The sequence below is a fragment of the Eptatretus burgeri genome, chromosome 17 (assembly GCF_056783735.1).
Source record: "Eptatretus burgeri isolate ZD-2024b chromosome 17, Ebu_testis_v1, whole genome shotgun sequence".
Lineage (NCBI taxonomy): Eukaryota > Metazoa > Chordata > Myxini > Myxiniformes > Myxinidae > Eptatretus > Eptatretus burgeri.
The window spans coordinates 460,147-486,756 of NC_140977.1; the positions used below are offsets into that span (position 1 = coordinate 460,147).

At 43.5% G+C, this 26,610-nt stretch overlaps 1 protein-coding gene and 1 long non-coding RNA gene across 2 annotated transcripts in view; one reads left to right on the forward strand and one right to left on the reverse strand.

The window, feature by feature from the left end:
* Positions 1 to 26,610, reverse strand: part of LAMA5 (laminin subunit alpha 5) — a 406,222-nt gene that overhangs the window by 77,266 nt on the left and 302,346 nt on the right. Inside the window, exons 49-53 of the mRNA XM_085862975.1 lie at positions 22,966 to 23,076; positions 20,368 to 20,479; positions 11,185 to 11,361; positions 5,559 to 5,755; positions 4,519 to 4,635 (exon numbers count right to left, since the gene is read on the reverse strand). Coding sequence (XP_085719101.1) covers positions 4,519 to 4,635; positions 5,559 to 5,755; positions 11,185 to 11,361; positions 20,368 to 20,479; positions 22,966 to 23,076 — 714 coding nt within the window. The remainder of the gene's footprint in view (positions 1 to 4,518; positions 4,636 to 5,558; positions 5,756 to 11,184; positions 11,362 to 20,367; positions 20,480 to 22,965; positions 23,077 to 26,610) is intronic.
* LOC147009064 (uncharacterized) lies at positions 14,235 to 15,805 on the forward strand. The gene is made up of 2 exons (XR_015053024.1): positions 14,235 to 14,889; positions 14,991 to 15,805. It is a non-coding gene; the product is annotated as an uncharacterized LOC147009064 (long non-coding RNA).

The window sequence follows — 26,610 nt, forward strand, 5'->3', positions numbered from 1 at the left end:
GGTCCAGGGCCAAGAAAAACATGAGGGGTGAAAGGCTGAACCACTGGAAGATCACGCGACGCAACTTCGCCCCTGATGCTTCGATCTTCCTTTCTGAGTACTGTAATATCAATGTGGTATTCCAGAGCTCCATTGCTTTCTCTATCAGTTTGATTATTTGGGGGTTCATCTTGTAAAATTGGAAGTATTTTATCATCCATGAATGTAGGACACTATCAAAAGTTTTTTTTGTCGTCTGTCCATGCTGTGGACAATTTGGTTCTTCTCGTATTATAATTTTCGAGTCTGGCCTTGTTTAGTATCCGGTGGTTTATTGCTCCATAGCATCCTCATTTACATCCATTTTGTTCTTAATTTTGGCGTCCTTGTTGCGTTAGGTGGTGGTACATCATTTCTGTGATGATTCTCGTCAGAAGTTAGTACGTTGTTGGTAGACATGTTATTGGTCTATACTTGTGAGGTTGTTGCGTTTCTTCAGATGTTGGGATGAGGAAGGTGTTACCCTCTGTGAGCTACTCATCCAAGGCCTCCTCCCCTTGGATAAGTTTGTTGAAAGCTCAAGCGTAATGAATGTGGAGAGCATCGAGCTGCTTTAGCCAGAAATTTGGAACTCCATCCGAGCCCAAGTTTTTTTAAGTTTTTGCATTTTTGCAAGTTGTTTTTTAATATTTTTTGTCCTCATCTGTTTTTAATAGGGTCTTCATAGATTCCTTTCCAAAAGTTTTCAAGTCTATCCTTTTCAGGGGGGCTTGTTGCATCTTGCATTTATTTCCTTAGGTCATGGCAGTATCTCTTCGAGTTGTTTTCTTGCAACTGGTTTCGTTTTCTCCCTTTGTTAACTTCGTCATAGTATTTATTTTATTTTAATCTTTTATCTTTCTTGCCATAATTTCTATTTTTATTATGTTTTCAGCAACCGTGTGTGTGTGTGTTTGTGTTTGTGTTTGTGTTTGAGGTTGTGTGTGTTGGTGTGTGTGTGTGTGTGTGTGTGTGTGTGTGTGTGTGTGTGTGTGTGTGTGTGTGTGTGTGTGTGTGTGTGTGTGTGTGTGTGTGTGTGTGTGTGTGTGTGTGTGTGTGTGTGTGTGTGTTATATCGACTGCCGCTGCTTGATAATTGTACAAAGAGGATATTATAGGAACTCAACTCCTCGCTTTCATAGATATTTCTCGTATTTCTTAATTTTTGTGAGTCCGATTTCAGTGGACAACAACAAATATGCTACTGAGGTAAAGGTGCTACGTGTCTTCGACTAATTTGAGTATTCTGATTTTAGACTAATTTGAGTATTCTGATTTTAGACTAATTTGAGGATGCTGATTTTAGACTAATTTGAGTATGCTGATTTTAGACTAACTTGAGTATTCTGATTTTAAACTAATTTGAGTATTCTGATTTTAGACAAATTTGAGTATGCTGATTTTAGACTAATTTGAGTATTCTGATTTTAGACTAATTTGAGTATTCTGATTTTAGAATAATTTGAGTATGCTGATTTTAGACTAATTTGAGTATTCTGATTTTAGACTAATTTGAATCTGCTGATTTTAGACTAATTTGAGTATGCTGATTTTAGACGAATTTGAGTCTTCTGATTTTAGACTAATTTGAGTATTCTGATTTTAGACTAATTTGAGTATTCTGATTTTAGACTAATTTGCGTATGCTGATTTTAGACGAATTTGAGTATTCTGATTTTAGACTAATTTGAGTATTCTGATTTGACTAATTTGAGTATGCTGATTTTAGACTAATTTGAGTTTGCTGATTTTAGACTAATTTGAGTTTTCTGATTTTAGACTAATTTGAGTATTCTGATTTTAGACTAATTTGAGGATGCTGATTTTAGACTAATTTGAGTATGCTGATTTTAGACTAACTTGAGTATTCTGATTTTAAACTAATTTGAGTATTCTGATTTTAGACAAATTTGAGTATGCTGATTTTAGACTAATTTGAGTATTCTGATTTTAGACTAATTTGAATCTGCTGATTTTAGACTAATTTGAGTATGCTGATTTTAGACTAATTTGAGTATTCTGATTTCAGAATAATTTGAGTATGCTGATTTTAGACTAATTTGAGTTTGCTGATTTTAGACTAATTTGAGTTTTCTGATTTTAGACTAATTTGAGTATTCTGATTTTAGACTAATTTGAGGATGCTGATTTTAGACTAATTTGAGTATGCTGATTTTAGACTAACTTGAGTATTCTGATTTTAAACTAATTTGAGTATTCTGATTTTAGACAAATTTGAGTATGCTGATTTTAGACTAATTTGAGTATTCTGATTTTAGACTAATTTGAATCTGCTGATTTTAGACTAATTTGAGTATGCTGATTTTAGACTAATTTGAGTATTCTGATTTTAGAATAATTTGAGTATGCTGATTTTAGACTAATTTGAGTATTCTGATTTTAGACTAATTTGAATCTGCTGATTTTAGACTAATTTGAGTATGCTGATTTTAGGCAATTTGAGTCTTCTGATTTTAGACTAATTTGAGTATTCTGATTTTAGACTAATTTGAGTATTCTGATTTTAGACTAATTTGCGTATGCTGATTTTAGACGAATTTGAGTATTCTGATTTTAGACTAATTTGAGTATTCTGATTTGACTAATTTGAGTATGCTGATTTTAGACTAATTTGAGTTTGCTGATTTTAGACTAATTTGAGTTTTCTGATGTTAGACTAATTTGAGTTTTCTGATGTTAGACTAATTTGAGTATTCTGATTTTAGACTAATTTGAGTATGCTGATTTTTGACTAATTTGAGTATGCTGATTTTAGACTAATTTAAGTATTATGATTTTAGACTAATTTGAGTATGCTGATTTTAGACTAATTTGAGTATTCTGATTTTAGACTAATTTGAGTATGCTGATTTTAGACTAATTTGAGTATGCTGATTTTGGACAAATTTGAGTATTCTGATTTTAGACTAATTTGAGTCTTCTGATTTTAGACTAATTTGAGAACTCTGATTTTAGACTAATTTGAGTATGCTGATTTTAGACTAATTTGAGTATTCTGATTTTAGACGAATTTGAGTTTTCTGATTTTAGACTAATTTGAGTATGCTGATTTTGAATCCAAAATCAGAATTAACTCAACACGTAAGGATTTTTAGTTACAGAAAAATTGGAAATCCAATGTAACGTATTTTGATTGTTCTTTTTAATACTGTGAAAACTTCAATATTATAATAACATAATTTATAATAATATAATAATATTCTCTCAAACAGGCCTTAAACCCATGTTATCAAAGGTCTTTGTTTGAGACAGGTCATTATTTACTTTTCATGGTGTGTGTTTATATATAGATATATATATATATATATATATATATATATATATATATATATATATATATATATATATATATATATATATATATGTTAGGTATCAGGAAGAAGATCATTGGTTTCGGGTCGTTTATTGTCACATTTCTTTTCTGCATATCTTGTGAGATTTTGAGTTGCACAGGCAACCATGATCTGCTCATGGTCACTTGAATTTTCCTTATATCTCGTGGGATTGTGAGTTGGACAAGCGACCATGTGACCATGACAAGTGAGGATGGTGCTTGCAGGCCTGGAGTGATCAGGGGATTGATGCTTTAGGGTTGGGACATGGAGGTTGAAGACATGGAGTTTGTGGAAGGGGTGGATTGGGAGAGTTGAGGACTTGAGGTCCCATTTCATGTGAGCAACGTGGAATTTCCATGGGTCCCTGCTCGTATTATAATAGTTTGGGTATTGTACCACACCGTAATAGTGGGTATGATATGTATATAATAACATGCTTGTTCGTCTGTCCTATCCACCCATCGGTTAAATGGTTGGCCTGACTCCATCCACAATTGGAACCTGAAAAAAACCTCATATGGCTGCCATTTTGGTGCTATGCAAAGCCTAAGACATCTTCGGAGCTGTCATATTCACAATCGCCATGCCCTCCCTAAAGGTTTCCGTGGGGTGTAAAATGACAAAACAACTTTAAAGGATCATCAAATATCTAAAGGTTGGAGCCGATAGGCGTCAGTACCTTTTGAAGGCCACAACATGTATGGGCCTCAGGCTTCAGGCCTCTGGTGTGAGTAATATTCTTTAAATTTTATTTCATAAACGGCAAGGATTAGTCCCGCCAGTTCACAGGCGTGGAGTATCTGCTTGACATAGGTCTGTGGAGAAAAGTCTCAAGGCAGTCACTCAAGGGATTAGCCCACCATTGATGCAGAAACCATTGTGACTGGAAGGGTTCTCTACTGGTCCAACTGCCACAGTCCACATGACAATCTTAATATCCGAGTACATCCCTTGGACAGTTCCTTGATAATTTTTTTAACCGCCTATTTGGCTTTTCACATTGATCTGTGAACAAGGTTATTCGAATAAACAATATTAATACCCGAGCACGTCTCTTGTGCAGTTCATTGATGAAAGAATCTCCATTGGTGAAACCGGGTGGTCACTCAAGCTTTGACTGCAGCATGAATTATGTCACCACTTACCTTGCGTTTATGTTCCAGGTTTTCAAGGAAAATATAGCCTTCATCAATTTCATTCTTAATCGAGTCCAAGTCATCTTCTGCCTTCTCGACTTGCATCTCCAATGCTTTGAGATTCCTCTGATGGCAAGAGGAGTTCAGGCATCAGTACATTCTCATCCCAACATCACAGACCTCCACTGAGTGAGGCTTTGGACACTTGGTGGTCTTACATTTCTGAATTACTCCATTATAACTTCACACGATATAATAATGAAAATAACTGTTGTAGCGATAATTGTAAGAGATATAATGCATCACAATTTAAAATAGCCCCCAAAAGTCTCCGAATGTGTGCCTATCCCCTTGAGAGTTTTATTCCCGCAATGTCCAGGTGCACCTCATCCTTGGCATGGACACATATCAGGAATGATGTACAAACTGACAGAGTGAAGTTGATATCACATCCCAGTCAGATATGCATCTTTTTGCATTTCGTGAGGATCATGGAAGAACTGTCACACAAATCATGCACTCACGTACAGACAGATAACAGATCGAGAGGGAAGTATCTTCCCTGAACATGTTTGGTGCCAGTGGGACCTTCTAGTGGCAGAACTTCTCTCTGAACAGTCAGCAAAGCACTTTTAGGGAGAAATCTCCTTCCCTTTGGAAGGCAACCTGTTGGGTTTGTCCGTACTCTAACTTCTAAATGCTGAGCATCAAGAGACAAAGGAGCACGTCCATATTTAAATGCTTTGGTATGATTTGGCCATGGTTGGAATCAAATTGCCAACCTCTCAGACTCAGATTGGATGCTTTAACCACAATGTCACCGGGTTTGGATAATTTTCTCAATAAGTAAATAAATAAGTAGTTATCTTTCCCCTTCTCACAAATATAGATTGAAAGACAATGCTCTGCATACCAGTTTGAGAAAAATAATGAACTTTCTTTCCTTCTTTAGAAAGGAATTAGAATGTCGGAGAATCATGAAACTGTGGATCCCAATGTTCTAATTTCGCAGTGTCACTTCATTATAAATGCTGAAGTTGTGCTCTCACCTCGTATAGCATGAGAGTGTGTACATTGGCCGCATTCAGGGCAGTGGCATGCTGTACGTCATTTCCTGCTCCAACAATGACTTCCTGCATTTGAGAAAGCTTGGACCGGAACTCTTGGATTCCGCGGCGCACGTCACCAACTCGATCCAGCAGCTGCTCATGGGGGATTTCAAACCTTTCTTTCGTTTGGTTAAGCACTGCAAGTCAGAAAATAACAATGCTAGATTAAGCAGATAATACATCCGTCTCCACTTAATCATTAATTATATTCATTCTCCATTTAAATCGATGAAAAGTGAACTGTAATAGGCAGCAGCGGTTATGTAATGACGTACGTTATAGGTGAGACAGTCTTTTTTTTAGCAAGAAACAAAAATTCATATTCTGTTCTTGATGTGACATTGGAATTTTAAGGGGAACTATGGATCAAGTACTGGAATATTTTAACAATCTCAAAAGACTTTGTGGGTGATTACATCATTGGTATCCACATAAAGATTAGAGGTGTTTTGCACATTAAAAAAACGACTTGGAGCACAAACTTCTGAGTCTCTCTTCAAGACTCATGTTCCATCCATCCATCAGGACCATACTCTCTTTATAGCGTTGGTGCTGCCGAAGCAGTTTCCTGGGCTATTGGGCACAATCCTGGATGGGTCGCCACTCCGATGCAGAATATTTGAATGGCTCAATCATCCCAGCAAGCTGGTACTCATTTTGCTAACCTCGGAAGGATGACAGGCTGAGTCAACCCCACCTGGTATTAATTCAACGTCAAAGCAAGACCTGAACTCAGGACCCTCGGATACCAAGCCCACCACCCTAACCATTAAGCCAACACGAGACATGACTCATGTTGACATATATATAACTTGGATTAAAATTAGAACTCTGAATTATTGAGGAATCAAACTCTGAAATTATTCATTAAAAAGTTACAGTTGGCAAAATGGAAAGTTTCTTCCGGTGAAGTAACAAAAGCAATGGTGTTCCCATCTGAGCACTGAGCTCATGATGCTGGGATCAAATGTTCAAACTATAAGTAACTTGGCAACTTGTCCACATGTCTTTGTCCTGCATGTGATTTGTGTATAACCTCCTCCCTGAGTTGGAGAGCACTGTTATCAAGAAGAGATAAACATGGAAAATTTTCAGAAAGTTAAACTTGGAAAAACAAGGTTCAAAGAATTATTTTAATTTAATCACTGATTAGTAGTTTGTTCTTTGACATAAACTTGAAATATCGTCAAGAAAATTCCATAATGGACCCAATCCAACAGAAACGAGTTACATGTGTAGGACATATGGGAACACAATGTATCCTGGGTCCCCATATACAAGGCTTGGACAGACATTCTCTTTTCAACAGACATTTATTAATTTGTTTGTTTATTTATAATTTTTTTGTTTTCCATATCGAGGCTCATGTAAGAGCTAACACATAAAACATATAACAAGGAAGGAGACAAGAGGGGTGGGAGAGGGAAGCACAAAATAGTGGGGAACAGAGACAATAGGATATCTGTGAAAGGGAGTGGGATGGGGGTGGGGTACACAGGGTAAACAAGATGGTACTCCAGGGACTTTCAGGAAGGAAAACAGGAAATTTGAAAGAGGTGGATTTGGGGAGGATTAACGGAGGAAGAGAAGATCATGGTTTTGGATGGGGGAAGATAAGAGATAGTGGTGAACAGCTGTTTTGAGGACCTGGAGGGAGAAGTAGGATTGAAGAGAGTATGGGAGTTTGTTCCAGGGACAGGAAAAAAAGGAGGAATGAAAGAGTGAAGGTGAGCAGTGATTCTTGATTTTGGTAGTTTCAGCACAATGGGGTTGCTGGCGGACCTTGAGCGCACTGCAGAAATATGGGGGGAGCGGGGGGGGGAGCAAGGCCAGAGAGGAAACGGTAGAATATCGAAAGACCTCCGACCTGCCTGTGGTGAGAGAGTGAGAGACCCAAAGACTCAGCTTCATTGCTGGAGATACCAATGATCCCAAATGCCTCGGTTTCCACAGCGTGAAGCCGAGAAAGGCGGGAGGCAGGAGCACCACACCCCAGAGGGGAGAGCAGTAATCCATTAGACTGCAGATGAAAGCGTGGGTATGTGGTTGGAGGTTCAGGTGTGCCAAGGAAGGATTTTGCACGACGGAGGATGCCCAATCGGAGATTGGTTTTGGAGGGCAGCTTGGCAATGTGGCTTCCCCAGGAAAGATCATGGCAGACAGTGACACCAAAAAGCTAGAATGGAAGGACTTCTTCAAGAGGATTGTTAAGAGAATAAACGGGGGGTGGGGGGGAGGTGGGGTTCCAGACGGTCCTTTCAGAGAGACATCGTGAGAGTGTGCCATTTGTCAGGATTGAAAAACATATTCTAAGTGTTGGACCAGCTCATGATTTTATCCAGATCTGCAGAGAGTGAAGAAGCAGTTGCCTGCTGATCAGAGGGATGACAGATGGTACGGCAGAGGGTGGAGTTATCAGCAAGGAGATTAAGAGGATTTTCCAGCGAGATCGAGAGATCGAGAGATCGAGAGTCAATGTTGACTGTGACAGGAGAGAAAGTCCATGAGCCAGGAGTGGAGATTGCTTTGGATACCATAGGAAGACAGTTTGGTGCACGATCGGATCAAAAGCAATCGATATGTCAAGGGAGGTGGCTCTGATCTCATGTCTGGCACTGAAGATCTCCATCCATTTTTGGGAGAGCAGAAGCAGCATGTCTTGGGTAGAGTGACCTGGTCTGAATCCAAATTTATTGTTGGAAATCAAGCCATTGGAGAAGAGGAAGGATTTGATGTTGGAATTGATGATGGATTCCATGACCTTGCTGATGATTGGGAGAAGGCTGATTGGTCTGTAGTTGTTGGGATCAGTTTTCGCACCTTCTTTATGCAGTGCGGGAATGTTTGCTGATTTCCAAGCAGATGGCAGACGACCTCGAGTAAATGAGAGGGAGAATAGAACAGAGAGAGGGTGATCAAGAGCAGCAGAGCAGGTTTTTAGCAAACATGGGCTGATGCCATCTGGACCGGTTGTATAAACATTGTTGAGGTTTGAGAGCAAGCTCTCCACCTTGTCAGGAGAAAAGGACACGGAGTCCAGGAACAGCTGGGTGCGACTGTGTCAGGTGGGTAAAGACAGCGATGGGTTTGGGACACAAGATTTAGAAGCAAACACAGAGTTTAGGCATTCAGCCTTTTCACATGCAGTGTTAGCTGTGCGGCCATTTGAGGTACTTCACTGGACGCCACAAGAATTTGGAGGAGGGAGAGGATGTTTGAGAGTTCAGACTTGAGATTAGAAAGATGTTGTTTCTGGGTCTCCTCAGGGTACACAAGCACTTATTCCAAGCTTTGTGGAAGGAACTGAGATTACCTTCAGTTTGATTTGCCCTCCATGAGGCGAAGGCAAGTTGTTTCAGGCCAACTTCCTCGCCACAAGCTTCAGCGTACCATGGGCAGTAGAAAGGGAATTGAAATCTGTGCCTGAGAGAGAACAAATTTCTTTGAAGGAATTCCCAGGATGAGTTGATGTCAGAGAAAATAGAGATGGGAGACCAATGTCGAAGTTTGATGGCTGCTTGAAGACCCTGCTAGTTGGCCTGAGTGAAATGCCAGACTCATGGGTGCTGAGGTGGTTCTCTGATAACAACCAGAAAGATGTCTGCTTTAATAAGCACGTGGTTTGATGAACCGATTGGAGCGGAGGAAAAACAGCAGATATTTTCTGGGAGATTGGTCAAAATCAAACCCAGAAGGGATGGAATACTATGAGCTGAGATCCGGGTCAGGAAGTTGACAGACTGCGTCAGCCCAGTGAGTCACAGAAATCCTTTGCTGAAGTGCCATGGCAGGTGAGAGAGGGACCCACACCAAGCCAACTGGCATGACGACAATTGAAGTCACCAGATATGAGGAAGAGAGAGTTGGGATGAGAGGATAGAAGTTGGTCCATGTTTTCGACGAGTGAGATGTAAATGGAGCCATCACTGTTTGGTGGACGGTACAACATGCATATAAACAAGAGGTGGGAGCGGAGGGAAGTCATCGCCAGAGGTATTCCTGGGGGGGGGAATTGGCTGAGTAAGGGCAGTGCATGGAGAGTGAAGAATAGAGTTTTTGAGAAAGAGAGTAACTCTGCCACCAGGACGAGGCTCACGTCTGTCATTCCGGAGGAGGGAGTAACCAGGGAGAGATACTAAAGAGTCAGGGATGTCTTGAAGGAGGAAAGTTTCTGTGAAGCAGATTATGTCTTGCTTGTCAGTGGCAACCTGTATGGAGAGATCTGTCAGGTTAGACCAAAGGCCCTGGATATATGAGGTCCACACTGTTAAGGAAGAGGGAGGGGAGGAGGCTTTTGGTGCAGGGGAAAGGAGGGTAGGAAGAGTTGTTGACAGTGTGTAGGATATTGCAGTGGAGCTTGGGGCGAGTGTCAGATGGGGAGGAGGACAAAGGGCTGAGGATAAGTCACAGTGGGGAGTAATAAGAGAGGGGGAAAAGGGAAGTGGGAGATTGGAGGAGGTGAAGAAATGAGATGGAAGAGAGAGGGTGGGGGAAGGAGTAGGCTTTTGTGCGTCTGAAGGGGGCAGCTTTGAGAAGGGGTTGTGAGTGGACAGATTTGAAAGTCAGTGGCATGAGGGCGAGATTTTAGTGAGAAGAGTGAGGGGATAAAATTGAGGGAGAAAGGTGTGGGGGGAGCTGGGGGGAGAAGAGCATGAAGGAAGTTTGCTTTGAAGAGGCAGGAGGTGGCTGAATTGAGAGGGAGTGGTGAGAGGGAAGCTTTAAGAGTGAGGGGAAATGAAGAGAGCAGGCACGGTCATGGGGAAGGAGGGAGAAGGGATGGGTGGGGAGAGGGGAAGGATGAGACTGGGTAATGGTATGGTAAAGATGGGAGTGGGTGGGGGGGAGGTACAAGATTTGAGGGGTGAGAATAGGGAGATGTGTGAAGAGAGAAGAGAGCATGTTTGAGATATTGAGGAGTGTGCTGATTGAGAGTGTGAGACATTTGTTAGGTTGGAACGGAGCTCACTAATGTTTGAAAGCCATACAGTTTGGGATACCAGAGGAGGAACTGTTCGTAAGGTGGTGGACAGTGGAGAGATGCGAAGGGAGGAGGTAGGATGGGGAGCAAGATGGGAGGAGTAAGTGTGGGGTACAACAGGGAAGGAGTTAGGAGGAGGTAGATGTAAGGGGGTGGGATGAATTTTCACTGAAGTTGGAAAAAAACGACCGGAAAACTTATCTTTGAGAAAGTCGGCAGAGGCCCCGAAAAGAATCGCCACTGGTGCTCAACAACCGGAACCGGAACCAGACATCACGGGACGACAAATAATTCACATTAGAATAGCACTGAAAAGGCAATTTTCGTCCTTATCTTCAGGTCTGGCATACTTTGAGATGTGGTCTCCTTGGTGGCACTGGGCCAGGAAGGCAGGGTTTGTCAGATAAGGACTTAACAGAGGAAGAAATATGTAAGCATGCATATATAGCTTAGAGTATGAGCACACCAATGAATGAGCCATTCTGCCTTCACTCAGCCTAAAACACCAGACCTTTCACAGAGGATTCCCACACAAGCACATGCTGGGTTCCACACATCACAGCCGACAAGTCATCACGATAAACTTACAAAACTCAGCTTCTCGTTTCTCATCTTTTGCGATCATGAGCTGGTCCTGGAACCTCATCCTGCGCATCTCACCCAGAAGGCGTTCGGCTTCAGAAAGTTTCCTGTGGAAATCCTCGGTACCATGATTGCTGTCAGGCTGCAGGCTTTCCTCCACCCAGTTCACTCTCCCAAGCAGTTCTGGAAAGAGAGGAGAATAAAATAGCATTCCGATATATGATACAAAACGTCCTTTCCACCTCACAGTTTCTTCAACACACACTCATGATCTCGTATTCTTGGTTACCCTCTCACCCCCTTTCCTCCATGAAACTACCCATTCTTGTACTCTCTGTTTGTGCACGTCTTCTTGTCTGTGATTTCCCCACTGCCCCTCTGTTGGTTTGTCAACCTGCCACCTCTCACCAGCCTCAATTTCTGTATTAAAAATACTGAGACGATAGACCTTCTGAAACAAGGAAATATAAATTATCCATTCCTCTCCTCTTCCAGAAGAGGCTGGGGTTCTCCAAGGACACAAAATGAGCCCAGATTGTCTTATTTTTCACCAACATAAACAACCTCTCCCATGTTCTGTGTCGTACAACACCCCCATCCCACTGCTAAGCAAACAGCAGCTACATTACTCTCTATAAATTTAAAATTGATGAGACACTGATCTGATAAATGGAACATGTCCTTCAATCCTGGGAAATCACAGTCTCACCTTATCACTCCAGACCAATCATAAAACGAACCCTCCTATCTATTTTCCTGGTCAACCACGAGAAGAGGTATAGTCTCTTGAACTTCGAGGATCACCATCAGCCGTGACCTCGAGTGGGCTAAGCATATAGTAAAAGAAACACATTCTTCCAGTTACCCCCTCCTGGTTCTACTCCCAAAATCCAAGCTGACTGCATACCTCTACTCATTTGTTCCTCTTTCATCAGTTTATGCAACTGTCCTCCTGAGGCTGTTCAGTCCCACTGTTACCTCCAGGACACCACCATCTCATATCACCCCCCCCACCCCCAATCGCTACCCCCATCCTTTTCTACCTCCTTTAACCCTTCCTAACGCAACCCTCTTATTTCCAGGGTGCAATGTTTCCTTCCCTCCTCTCCTGTTTTGTTGTTTGTTCATACCCTTGGTTCTTTGGTTCAAATGTGGCTCCAGCAACCTACTGTCGTGGTTGGAAAATGAGAGTTGAGGGACAAAATCACCCCAGATTTTACATGTCAGTGAATGGGTCCCACAACCAACCATTCCCCAAATCCCTCTGCAAAATCAAACTTCTCCCACAAATGAGCATGACAGTAATAATGATAATAATGATGTAATAATGATCAAAATCCCAATTTCTCTCCATCTTATCATGTATAAATAAATAAATAAATAAATTATGAAGACCAATGTCCCGCTGGTCATTGAACTCAAAACGGGAGCCTATGAATATATTGTTGTGGGCCGGGGGTCGGTGGCGAGAATGACCGCAAGGTGGGGAAGTTAACGCCGTCTCCCACCGATCTCCCCGGAATTATAGGCCGTCGCTCCAGATAACTCCGAAGCCGGCGGGTCGATTAATCGACCGTGAAACGCCAATATCTCGACCGAGTGGCGTAGGGTTAATTGTCTAGATCCCAATATACCAAAATAACCACGCAGTCTTTGCTACCAGGGATTCACACCCTCGGCACGACTTTCTCGAACTGGATCACTCTACCGACTGCGGTAGAGTTCCAACTAGCGACTACCAACTCTGACTCGGTGGCAGCCGAGCGGAAACTGCCAAAGCCGTGCCGGCTAGAATTAACAGATTATCGGGGATGAACCCCCATCTGAACTCAGACCCGGACCATGCTGGACCAAATAAAGAAAGGACGGAAACGAGCTGGGAACATTTCTAATAATTTATTTACAATAAAATAAAGACACAGGGCAAGACTTAACGCGAATATGCAATGCAGTATTTACAATGATGAAATAAACACTTAAACAATTCTACTTATAGACGGGCACACACATAGTCACACACACAAAAAGAAAAGAAACCCCGGAGTGTTTATTGGACCCTCCAGCCGATGAGAGAGACGAGCTGGGGGTCAGAGTTCGGATGGGTACCTGTGGGTCGTCGAAGGTCCCAGCCGCACGTGTGGGACTTGTGGCTCATGGCGGCCCACGTGGCGAATAGTCGGGTTCACAAAACAGGCCAGAACTCCCCACAACAGCCACCGCAAACAAACTGCAGCTGACTCAGCCTCCGTGCACAAACTTCCTCAAAACCCGACTAGCCACCATCAAAACTCTTTCTAACTCACGCGAACTCTCGTCCACACACCTCTTCTTGCACAGAGCGTCTCGGAGATATATCGCCTCCCACATGGGGAGGAGCCTTGGCGAGAATCATCTTGCTGTCCGTCCCTCATTGGCCCACGGCCACACCCTACCGGGGCGGAGCCATGGCCCCTGTTCGGAGACCCCGTATTCTCCATGTGGCTCTGCTCTCGAAGAGTAACAATATCCATGTTGCGTTGGTGCAAGAGTTAAAACGTTTGTGGAAAGAGCATTGGTGGGAGCGGCAAGGAACAGCTGCAAGACCCTGCCCCGGCAAGTCAGAGTGCTTGTAGACAGCGGGTGGGTAGTGGATCATGATGGGGGATGGATCATGCAGATGGGATGGTTTATTCGATGGCTCGTTGGATATAATAACCTAACTAAAGACGTCACAATGCACACATTTAATCCTTCCGCTAAACAAAAGGACAAGGTCCTGACTACACACGTACTTACCGGCATAACTAACTTTGGGACCTGAATGTTGAGTGCGCATGGTTTCCAGATTCGTAACAATAAGTTTTTTTGTAGTTTATCAAAGTGTTTGATTTTCTTATGGTTTCCATCACCATCGAGAATCTTATATATTATTTCCGAGTTTGTGGTTTCTTGTCGCGCTATCTTCGACTTTGTTCTGCGCTCGAGTCACGTGATATTCGGCTTACATTATCTCAAAGACCATATGAGGTGCATGGTACCAAAAAAAAAAAATGGTTCTGAAACAGTGAAATCGTACTCCACTTACTGCATTAAAGTAAAATTACTACTGATACTCTGCATCAGTTCCTTTCTCAAACACACCCACCCCAACATGTCGCGCAGAGCGCGGGTTATGCTTGTGTTAATAAATAGTATGTTGGGAATATCTTTGTTGAACAGAGATATTATATAAAAAACCACATTTGTGATATTTTAAAATGTTGACGCCACAAGAAATCATACTGTCGAGGAATAAAGTCAACATTCAATGTGTTAAAACAATGGGAGGAAACTGAAAGCCCTACCAAAAATTCAGTTAGCTCAGCACCCCGACATCCTGTTTTCTCTGTTGCCCAAGCAACCTGATTCATGTCTGGCTTATGATTTTCACTCAAAATATTTTGATGTGAAACTAATAAAATAATGTTTGGTGTTGTAAACATTGCTCGGGTAGGTGCGGGCTTGTGTGGGCTGGCCTAAATAACCACACTAGTCACCAATAAACACACCTCTATTTTATCACCCCTACATAAAGCAGATCACCGGCATACATTTAAAACTTTTGGCATGTTTGAGATGGCGGACCTTACCAAGCTGAGTTGGGATGACTTTTAAATGCCGTGGAATGCTTGTCCTACCTTTGATCTCCACATTGAAAATGATGTTTTGGAATGGAACCTCTCATCTATGGAGGTAAGATATTCTTTGAATATATGCAGTTTGATTTATGCATATAATATAATGTTGTATTAAATATATTAAATTAATTAATACGTTTTTCTTTTCTCTCACAGGAAATTGTATCAGAAATACAAATTGAAAACAAACTTCTTTGGAAAACGAGAGGTGAAACTATCGATTTGTTTGAAGACCTTTTGAGCGACCAAGACCCACATGAGTTCTGCATTGATGGTTCACAATGTGAGACCTACCTTGGAGACTCACTGAATTTGGGAGAAACACAACATGAGTTCTGCCTTCATGGTTCATGATGCGAGACCGACCGAAGAGACTCACTAAATTTGGGGGAAAACACATTATGAGTTCTGCAATAATGGCTCATGATGTGAGACCTACCTTGGAGACTCACTCATTTTGGGGGAAACACAACATAAAAGGGCAGAGGACCCCAGTGTTCAGGTTCGGTTTTGGTTTTTCATCTTGCGGAACGGAGCAGAATGCTGATGGAGCATTCAGAGACTGGAGCGGGGCAAGCGCCCAGGCAAGGCAAGAGACTGGATCAACCATACCCAATAGTTAGCTCGTTTCACACAGCGACACTCATCGGTTCCCATTTCCCTCCCCTTACCGTCCCCACACTTGATATCACCACAGGAATGCAAGTCCATGCCGGGTGAGAGAGGTCGCCAACACACCTCAAACTTCTCTTTCTCTCTCAAGCTTGTCTCGCCTTCCACAAAATGAGTCTGATGGGCACCTTGTTATGTTAAATTAAGTAACATGTATAATATAGATACAGTAGTTCATTGCAAGTCTGCTCTTTGTTCTTTTTCCATCGCATGACCTACTGTATGTCTTTTGCCACACCACACAAATATTGTATGTTCCTGCTCTATGGATACCCCTGGAAATAAAACTTCTGTCTTCATTGCGCCATATGCTTTTCCTTGCTCTCCATCCTGTAAATAAACCCTTGGAGTTTGTTCTCCTGCACCTGTTCATATTGTCCATTCCTTCATTGGTCCAGCAATGTCCACACTTATTGCTAGTATGGGATGTTTTTACTCAAACTGATTGGTTCATCTCATTGGCTGGCGCTGTATTTCCTGTTCCGCTCGGCAGTCATTCAAGGTGCTGTGCTGAGGGCAGAGCCCCAAGTTAGGTTTCATGCTAACGAAAAGGTGTCGGGAGACACCGGAGCGTAACCCTGCCCAGATGGTAATTATAAGTTGAGCGACTGTGGATGCATAATATCTGCAGCCCGTTGGACCACAGAGTTATCTGAAGTCGGCGGCCTCAGGAACGGAGGTCAGGAGGAGCTAAAGGAATCTCCCCCTCATGGCAAATCCTGAACCCCGGATCCACAACAATCTTACTCCTGACACCAATTGTATGTAAGCAGTGATTTAACTGAAAAACAATAAGGGCAATATTCCGATGCACTCACCTGGTAGAACAATGACACTGAAGAGGAAGTCAATGTGAGACATCAAGGGTGATGAAGGTTGTGGTCAAGTTTCATCAAAATTAAAAGCAAGTACCTATTTTGGGGGGTAAAACCTGGACCCACTCTGACCCCCGGTAGCCATCCTTAGACCCAAATATTTTTAATGCTGTGAGCAAACTTTAGTTCCAACATATCAAATATCATTTTAGCCATGTTTGTTCATAATCCCATCAGTAGTTTCAGAGAAGTTGCAAGTGTTTACACACAGATGGACTGATGGACTGATGGACGGATGACGCGCCATCCCATAAGCTACAAGGAACTATGTTACAGGTGAGCTAATTCAGCTCCCCCACTTATCTAAGGAGTTTTATGGTGCAAGTCACTTGGTCAACCAACGAGCAAACATGAAGACCAAGGATCTTTTCAAGGAAGTCAGACATAAAGTGGTGGAGAAGCACCATTCAGGAGAGGGTTTATAAGAAGACTTCAAAGTCACTCATTATTCCTTTGAGTACAGTGAAATCCATCATGAAGTGGAAAACGTATCATACCACCCAGACTCTACCGATATCAGGTCGCCCATCCAGACTCAGCAGTTGGGCAAGCAGGAAACTGGATTGGGATGTCATTGTAAATCCAACAATGACTTTGTAAGATCCGCAAGGGTCTATGTCCGAGATGGGGGTCAGTGTTTCATCAATCAACAATATCCCGTTCCCTTCACAAAGCTAGATCGCCTCTATGGACAGGTGGAAAGAAAGAAGCCATTCGTGAAAATGACGCAGCTAAAAGCTCGAATGGAGTTTGCGAAAAAAATATCTTTTGCTGTGAAAAAAAAAAGTTGTGCATTTCAGGGGACTATAATGCGCATGTGGAAGTCATGGAGCAGGGTGAAGAGGAATGTGTTGGTAAGTTTGGTTGTGGAACGAGGAATAGAGAGGGTCAAGAGCAGGTGGCGAGCAATGGGATGGCCATTGCTGGTTCATTTTTTCAAAAGCAGGAAAGCCACAGGATTACCTATAGGAGTTGACATCATAGAACAAAGTTGGATTTAGTGGTGGTAAGGAAGTGACAGTTGTGGAGGGTTAAGGATTGTAAGGTAGGGCAGGAGAGGATCTTCGCACCCAGAAGATGATAAGGTGGGGGAAGTGCTGGGGAAATGTCGTCATAGAGTGCAAGGAGAGGGTGAGGGCAAGTTATGAGCAACTTAGCGAAGAAGTAGAAGATTTTCAGGAGGAGTGGAAGAAGTACAGAAAGGCGTTTAGGGGAATTGCCAAAGTTCTGTGTGGAAAGAAATCAGGAAAGGGTGCATCATCGAGGGAGAGAAACCAGCTGTGGTGGACGTGGATAGAGAAGGTAGCGAAGGCAGTTCGTGAAAAGAATGAGGTTTGGAAGAGGATGGAGAATATCAAGGATGGGGGAGCCAACCGGATGTCGGGTTGATGCACCTGTATGGGCAGAAGAAGAAGGCAGCAAGGAGTACTGTGGATAAGGTGAGGAATGATATGGAAGAGGAGGTGTACAACAAGTTGGAAGAGGATGGTGGGAAGAGGATGGTTTATAAATTGGCTCATGACAGGGATGGGGATAGTAACAACATGAAGGGGGTGGGGTGGTGATTAAGGATGTGGGTGGGAGGGTAATGACAGAGCGAGGGGCAGAATTGAAGGTGTGGGAAGGACATTTTGGGGAGCTGTTGAACCGGGGAGGAAGCAACAGCAAGCTGGAGCTACCGTGTTATGAAGAGGGGGAAAGCAGAGTTGGTGGAGATCATGGAGGAGGAGATACAGATGGCATTGAGGAGGATGAAGAAAGGAAAAGCGCCAGGCATTGATGAGGTGTGTACATACTGTAGACGATAATTGCAGCAAGAGAAGTTGGAGTCAGTTGGACAAAGAGGCTGTTGAATATATGTATGATAGATGGTTCAGTTCTGGAGGATTGGAAGACAGGGTTAATTGTGCTGATATGGAAGGGGCGATGTTCAAGATCTGGGAAAGTACAGGGGCATGACGCTCCGAAGTCATGTAATGAAGGTGCTGGTGAGAATTCTGGACAGGAGGATGAGGAAATGTGTGGAGATGGAGATCAGAGAAGAGCAGCAGGGGTCGAGAAAGGGTAGGGGGATGACGGACGGGATGTTCACGCTGAGACAGCTGGTGGAGAACAGGTTGGAGGTGCAAGGTGAAATGGCATTGGGATTTGTGGACCTGGAGAAGGCGTACGACACTGTCCGACACGCGACACGAAGATGAATGAGAGTTCTGGAAGCAGAAGTGAGGTTGGTGGAAGTGATGTACAAGCAAACGAAGGGAAGAGTTTTGGTTGGTCCTGCGATATCTGAGGAGTTCAGAATGAACAACGGTTTCAGGTAAGAAAGCGCTCTCAGCCCACAAATGTTTATCATGGGGCAGGAAAGTAGGAAGATAAATGTGAGGGGTATTCTAGGGAGAATGCTGTATTCTCCTCCCGGCCTTCAAAACAGCTGTTCACCACCACCTCTTATCGTCCCACATCAAAATCCTCGATCTTTTATACCCCCGTTAATCCACCCCAAACCCACCTCCTTCAAATTCCCTGCTTTCCTTCCTAAAAGTCCCTGCAATGTCCATGTTGTATACCCCGTGTCCCCGCCCCATCCCTCTCCCTTCCACAGATCGCCTGGTGTCTCTGTTCCCCACTGTTTTGTCCTACCCACTCCCACCCCTCTTTTCTCATGCCCCCCTTGCTGTGCGTTGTGTGTCAGTTCTCATCTGAGCCTCGACAAGGTGTACAAAAAAAAAGAAAATGGTGAGCTTGACGGGGAGATTGGTGAAATGCCGGCTGAGGTGGGCTGGGCACTTAGTGTGGAGGGGGGGGGGGGAGCAGATTGGTTGAAGAAGCAAGGTTGGAGGAAAAAAAGTAGACCGTGGTCGAGATGTGGCAGGATTGTGTGAGGAGTGATATCATTGAGTAGAGTGGAGAGAGTTGGCTAAGTACAGAGGGAAGTGGAGGAGTATCTTGGCCAAGGCATGGCAGAAGCTTGGTGCCATTGGAACTCACCCTTTTTCAAGGGAAGAAGAAGAGGAGAACAAAACATCTTAATGATGTGCAGTCATGTGGAGAAAAGTTTTGTGATCAGATGAGAGAAAACTTGAACTTTTTGGTCCAAATTCAAAGCGTTACTTCTGGCGCAAACCTTACATTGGACATCACCCAGTCAACACCATCCCCACTGTCAAGCTTGGTGGTGGCAGCATCATGTTATGGGGTTACATTTCATCAGCAGCGACCGGGAAGCTTGTCAGGATAGAAGGGACAATGGACGGTGCAAAGTACAGGACAATCCTTGATAAAAAAACCTGCTCGAGTCAGCCATGAATCTGTAATTGGGTAGGAGATTCACAATGATCCAAAGTACAAAGCAAAAGCAACACTGGAGTGGCTGAATAAGAAGAAAATAAATGTTCGTGAGTGGCCCAGTCAAAGTCCTAACTTGAACCCCATTGAACATTTATGGTGAGACTTGAAGGTTGCAGTCCATCGACAATCCCCATAAAACTTGGCAGAACTCGAGTTATATTCACGTGAAGAATGGGCAAAGATTTCACCATCTCACTGCACAAGGCTGGTCGAGACCGTCCCAAAAACACTCGTAGCAGTCATTGCTGCAAAAGGTGTTTCCACCAAGTACAAGTACTGACTGAAGGGGCTGAATATTTTTTACAACCGGTGAATTTTGATTTGTACCTGTTTTCCAGGTATTCCTGACATGTAACCTCATTCAAATATAACAGTGTTTAGTTTGTTCTCTTCAGTTATAAATTAAAAAGTTCATTTGGAAAAATTGTTTCCACATAATTGGTAATTCATCTCAATGTGGTATTATTGGTCAGGAGTGAATACTTTTGCAGGCCGCTGAACATATTCACTGAAGTTTCATACAAGATCAATGCTCATGATGTCAAATCGACATTTAACCATAACTGCAGAGTAAATGCTGAGGTTTGCAGCTTACAAACAGCATCCATTTTCACTTCAATCAGTTACATTACTCTTACCAGAAATACGTGCAGCGACCTTCGATATCATTGTCACTACTCCAGTGACCTTTGTGCGACTCTCCATAGTTGAAGATTTGAGTTGCTCAGCATTTTCTGCTGTACCATTTGCCTACAAAAAAAAAGGATACAGGATATATTTAACATGACTGCAAACCAATGATGAAAAACAATCACCGAATATGTGTACAATGATTTACACAGACCTGATGTATCAATCATATAAAAACATGCAATCTGGTGTCTGTCTGTCTCTGTCTGTCTGTCTCTGTCTGTCTGTCTGTCTGTCTGACCGCAATACATTAGGTTATTGTTACGGATTTGGAAGCCTCCTGCACACAAACAGACAGCAGTCCCCCGCAGTTCAGTTATTTCGATAAGTATGTGTTTATAGTCAGGGTCCCGTCCTTCTGTCTAATGGGTTAATTTCGTGTGTGCGCTTTTATAGTCAGGTTTTTTTTACATCGCCAACAAATCTCCTTCGTTCTTCGCATCATTACCTCAGAAGCCCCCCCCCCCCCGCCCCTGACCAATCTGAAGACGAGTTACCTGAGGGCGACTCCGCCTTAGCCAGATGGAGTGTTCGGCATGACCAATGAGGGGAGGCCACTGGTCGCCCGACAACCTCTCGTCCAATCAGGAGGCGAGTGGCCGGAGAAGAGAAAGAGTAGAGTGGTTGTCAGGACAAGAGTACGGCAGTCATCATGGCCATTCTTGCTCGGGGAAGAGCGTGGGAGCGGTGATCGTGGGCATTGCTCTTGGTCCGCGGTCTTTGGTGGGGCTCCTTATGGTGGTGGTGGTCGAGCAGCCAGGATCCTAAGCTGAGGATTTCGGGTCGTGGGTTCGAGTCCCACCGTGGGGGGTTGGAGTCGGTGTGATCACACGAGGGGGAGAGGTACCCGGCCAGGCCCTGGTCCCCAGCTCGCCTTTCCCTCCTGGGCTGATGGACTGAATAAAGACCCGAGGGGGTCCATTTCGTGTGCGTGTGCATGTGCGTGTGCGTGTGTGTGTGTGTGTGTGTGTGTGTGTGTGTGTGTGTGTGTGTGTGGCGCCAGTCTGTTAAGTAGAATTTTTAAGTGTTTTCTTTTCACTGTACATTGCCTGCCTGATATTCAGTTGTAATTTTGCTCTGTGTCTCCCTTCCCGATTATTGCCCCCATGATAACCCCCCCCCCCAATTGTTAAATGTTCCAGTTCATTACCCGTGTTTTCTTCCAGTGATCCGGAACGGTGCGGGCTTGGGAAATAGTGAGGCCGTCGGTGCCGTAACTTGTCATTGGATCCGACGAACTTTGGTAATTCAGCTCGGTTACACCGGACTGAGGTCGCAAGAGTGACCCGGTTCGACAGAGTCCGTTGAGGATGTGACTTCCCCGGTAATTTGATGATGTGGGTACTTAGGTATATTGAAATTTGGCTATTAACCCTACCCCACGCCGTCAGAGAATTGGCGATCACGGTCCTTAAGTGACCTGTGACCTTCGGAGTTGTTCGAGAGTCACGACATAAATTCCGGGTGTTCGGTGGGAGATGGCTCTACTGCTCCTCGTGGTCGTTTCTCGCCACCGACCCCTGGCCCACAACATTATTACTTATCCAATATCAACCAAAGTTTTCAAGCAGATTAAAGGTTACATATTGGAGGTTGTATTGACTTAACTTGTCCCCCCCCCCACCCCCATCCTCAAGGGAGATTTCTGCCTTGGATGAACTCTGTGTTAAAGTGTATAAATAGCTCAGAGTAGCGTTTCGTGGAGCACACCTAACGAACATAAAAATAGGGGCAATACCCCTGGACACTCACATGGCAGAATAACGATACTGAAGAAGAAGTCAACGTGGGACAGAATCAGCAAAATGTACCAATGAATCAATGTCGTAGCAAATACCTCTTTTGGGGATGCCACGCCACCACACCCCTCCCCCCCCCCCCCGTATACTCCCTTAGACCCCAATTTTTTTTTAATGTCATGAACAAACTTCGGTACATCACAAGTGATGAAGGTTGTGGTCAAACTTAATCGGAATTGTGTGTGTAATTTCAGAGAAGAAAGTAAATACATATTTTGGGAGAAACCCACGTCGGGCCCGATTTTCTTTGATGCCATGCACAAACTTTGGTACATTCCCGGTGATGAAGGTTGTGGTAAAGTTTTATCAAAGCCATGTGTATATAGTTTCAGAGAAGACGTTGCAAGTATTTGTGGACAGACGGATAGACGGACTGATGACGCGCCATCCTACAAATTCCCTGGAACTCCGTTCCGGGCGAGCTAAAAATTATTACAACCACAAACAATTCAGTCAATTATGTCCAATGTACAATTTCCTGTTTAAACAGTCACCACGAAACTGGCAGAAGTTTGGAGGAAATTCGACATGCATAAAAGGGAACCAAACTAAAACAAAAACACACACACACACACACACACACACACACACACACACACACGAACCCAATGAAAAGACAACACAATGAAAAGAAGGCTCACCATCCTTGTGCCCTATCCTTATCACAGGGTTTAACTGCACAATTACCAAGATGGATCAAGGAGTGTTTCAGTGATAAAATAGTTTCTCAAACACAATGGATTGTACCTTAGCAAAGAGCTTGTCCATCTTGAGAGGGAATCGCTGCATTTTACGTTCAAGCTCTTTCAGGTCATTCTGCTGCTGTCGTAGTATATGTTCTGATCTTGACGTGGAAAACTGCAAACAAAAATTACAACATGTCAGACAGAATCAGCAGAATGGGTGTATTTTACAAGATGTACCGTGGTTCCGTGTTGTGAACCAGACATATCTGAGAGCTATTATTCTGTCATCTCAAGATTCATCAACATTCCACGACACTACCTTTTCCCAAGTGCTGTAAAAATAATTTAATAAAGGTACCATTGTTACCAAGAGCATTTTGGAAAGCTGCGGGAGGGATGCAACATCTGCATGACGTACCCTTGGATGGACCATCCAGGAGCTTAAGGTACGGTAAAACAGTGGCAGGGTGTTCAGTAGTACAGTAACCAAACATCAAGCACTGCAGGACAATGCGAGACGCATAACAAAGCACAGTACAGTACCAGAGGCAGAACATATAGTACAGTACCATGAACAGAAGAGAGCAATGTGCTTGGGTGTAGTGGTAACTGCTGTTGTAATTGTTGCTGCAAATATCACGTCTGTGTTTACTATAATGATACATAAAGAGAGACTCATTACAGAATGGTCACTTGCCCCACAAAGCCATTGTATATATTCACACCAGCTCCCTGTAAGAACAGGAAGCCCCTCGAATTATGATTTTATCATTGTCCCCAAGATTAACACCACTCTGGGAGCTGTTCCATTGCTCTGGGGTTTGGATTGCCAGAAAGGGGAGGTACCTCACTACCATTGAGGGCTGGTGTGCCTGTGCACGTAACACAGTTTGGAGAACATTGAGTGTTGTAGTCACACCAAAGAGTTGGTTATAGTTGGGTTCATAGCCCGGAGAATATTGAGTGCTGTAGTCACGCCAAAGAGTTGGTTATAGTTGGGTTCATAGCCTGGAGAACATTGAGTGTTGTCACGCCAAAGGGTTGGTTATAGTTGGGTTCATAGCCTGGAGAACATTGAGTGTTGTCACGCCAAAGGGTTGGTTATAGTTGGGTTCATAGCCCGGAGAACATTGAGTGTTGTAGTCACACCAAAGAGTTTGTTATAGTTGGGTTCATAGCCTGGAGAACATAGAGTGTTGTCACGCCAAAGGGTTGGTTATAGTTGGGTTCATAGCCTGGAGAACATAGAGTGTTGTCACGCCAAAGGGTTGGTTATAGTTGGGTTCATAGCCTGGAAAATAATTGAGTGTTGTCACGCCAAAGAGTTGGTTATAGTTGGGTTCATAGCCTGCAGAATATTGAGTGCTGTAGTCACGCCAAAGGGTTGGTTATAGTTGGGTTCATAGCCCGGAGAACATAGAGTGTTGTCATGCCAAAGGGTTGGTTATAGTTGGGTTCATAGCCCAGAGAACATAGAGTGTTGTCATGCCAAAGGGTTGGTTATAGTTGGGTTCATAGCCCGGAGAACATTGAGTGTTGTTGTCACACCAAAGAGTTGGTTATAGTTGGGTTCATAGCCCAGAGAATATTGAGTGTTGTAGTCACACCAAAGAGTTGGTAAAAGTTGGGTTCATAGCCCGGAGAATATTGAGTGCTATAGTCACGCCAAAGAGTTGGTTATAGTTGGGTTCATAGCCCGGAGAATATTGAGTGTGTAGTCACGCCAAAGAGTTGGTTATAGTTGGGTTCATAGCCCAGAGAACATTGAGTGTTGTACTCACGCCAAAGAGTTGGTTATAGTTGGGTTCATAGCCCGGAGAACATTGAGTGTTGTAGTCACGCCAAAGAGTTGATTATAGTTGGGTTCATAGCCCGGAGAACATTGAGTGTTGTCACGCCAAAGAGTTGGTTATAGTTGGGTTCATAGCCTGGAGAACATTGAGTGTTGTCACGCCAAAGAGTTGGTTATAGTTGGGTTCTTAGCCTGGAAAATAATTGAGTGTTGTCACGCCAAAGAGTTGGTTATAGTTGGGTTCATAGCCTGGAGAACATTGAGTGTTGTCACGCCAAAGGGTTGGTTATAGTTGGGTTCATAGCCCGGAGAATATTGAGTGCTGTAGTCACGCCAAAGAGTTGGTTATAGTTGGGTTCATAGCCCAGAGAACATTAAGTGTTGTCGTCACACCAAAGAGTTGGTTATAGTTGGGTTCATAGCCCGGAGAATATTGAGTGCTGTAGTCATGCCAAAGAGTTGGTTATAGTTGGGTTCATAGCCCGGAGAACATTGAGTGTTGTAGTCACGCCAAAGAGTTGGTTATAGTTGGGTTCATAGCCCGGAGAATATTGAGTGCTGTAGTCACGCCAAAGAGTTGGTTATAGTTGGGTTCATAGCCCGGAGAATATTGAGTGCTGTAGTCACACCAAAGAGTTGGTTATAGTTGGGTTCATAGCCCGGAGAATATTGAGTGCTGTAGTCACGCCAAAGAGTTGGTTATAGTTGGGTTCATAGCCCAGAGAACATTGAGTGTTGTCGTCACACCAAAGAGTTGGTTATAGTTGGGTTCATAGCCCGGAGAATATTGAGTGCTGTAGTCATGCCAAAGAGTTGGTTATAGTTGGGTTCATAGCCCGGAGAACATTGAGTGTTGTAGTCACGCCAAAGAGTTGGTTATAGTTGGGTTCATAGCCCGGAGAACATTGAGTGTTGTTGTCACGCCAAAGAGTTGGTTATAGTTGGGTTCATAGCCTGGAGAACATTGAGTGTTGTCACGCCAAAGAGTTGGTTATAGTTGGGTTCATAGCCTGGAAAATAATTGAGTGTTGTCACGCCAAAGAGTTGGTTATAGTTGGGTTCATAGCCTGGAGAACATTTAGTGTTGTCACGCCAAAGGGTTGGTTATAGTTGGGTTCATAGCCCGGAGAACATTGAGTGTTGTCACGCCAAAGGGTTGGTTATAGTTGGGTTCATAGCCCGGAGAACATTGAGTGTTGTAGTCACACCAAAGAGTTGGTTATAGTTGGGTTCATAGCCCGGAGAATATTGAGTGTTGTAGTCACACCAAAGAGTTGGTTATAGTTGGGTTCATAGCCCGGAGAATATTGAGTGCTGTAGTCACGCCAAAGAGTTGGTTATAGTTGGGTTCATAGCCCAGAGAACATTGAGTGTTGTCGTCACACCAAAGAGTTGGTTATAGTTGGGTTCATAGCCCGGAGAATATTGAGTGCTGTAGTCATGCCAAAGAGTTGGTTATAGTTGGGTTCAAAGCCCGGAGAACATTGAGTGTTGTAGTCACGCCAAAGAGTTGGTTATAGTTGGGTTCATAGCCCGGAAAACATTGAGTGTTGTTGTCACGCCAAAGAGTTGGTTATAGTTGGGTTCATAGCCTGGAGAACATTGAGTGTTGTCACGCCAAAGAGTTGGTTATAGTTGGGTTCATATCCTGGAGAATATTGAGTGCTGTAGTCACGCCAAAGGGTTGGTTATAGTTGGGTTCATAGCCCGGAGAACATAGAGTGTTGTCATGCCAAAGGGTTGGTTATAGTTGGGTTCATAGCCCAGAGAACATAGAGTGTTGTCATGCCAAAGGGTTGGTTATAGTTGGGTTCATAGCCCGGAGAACATTGAGTGTTGTTGTCACACCAAAGAGTTGGTTATAGTTGGGTTCATAGCCCGGAGAATATTGAGTGTTGTAGTCACACCAAAGAG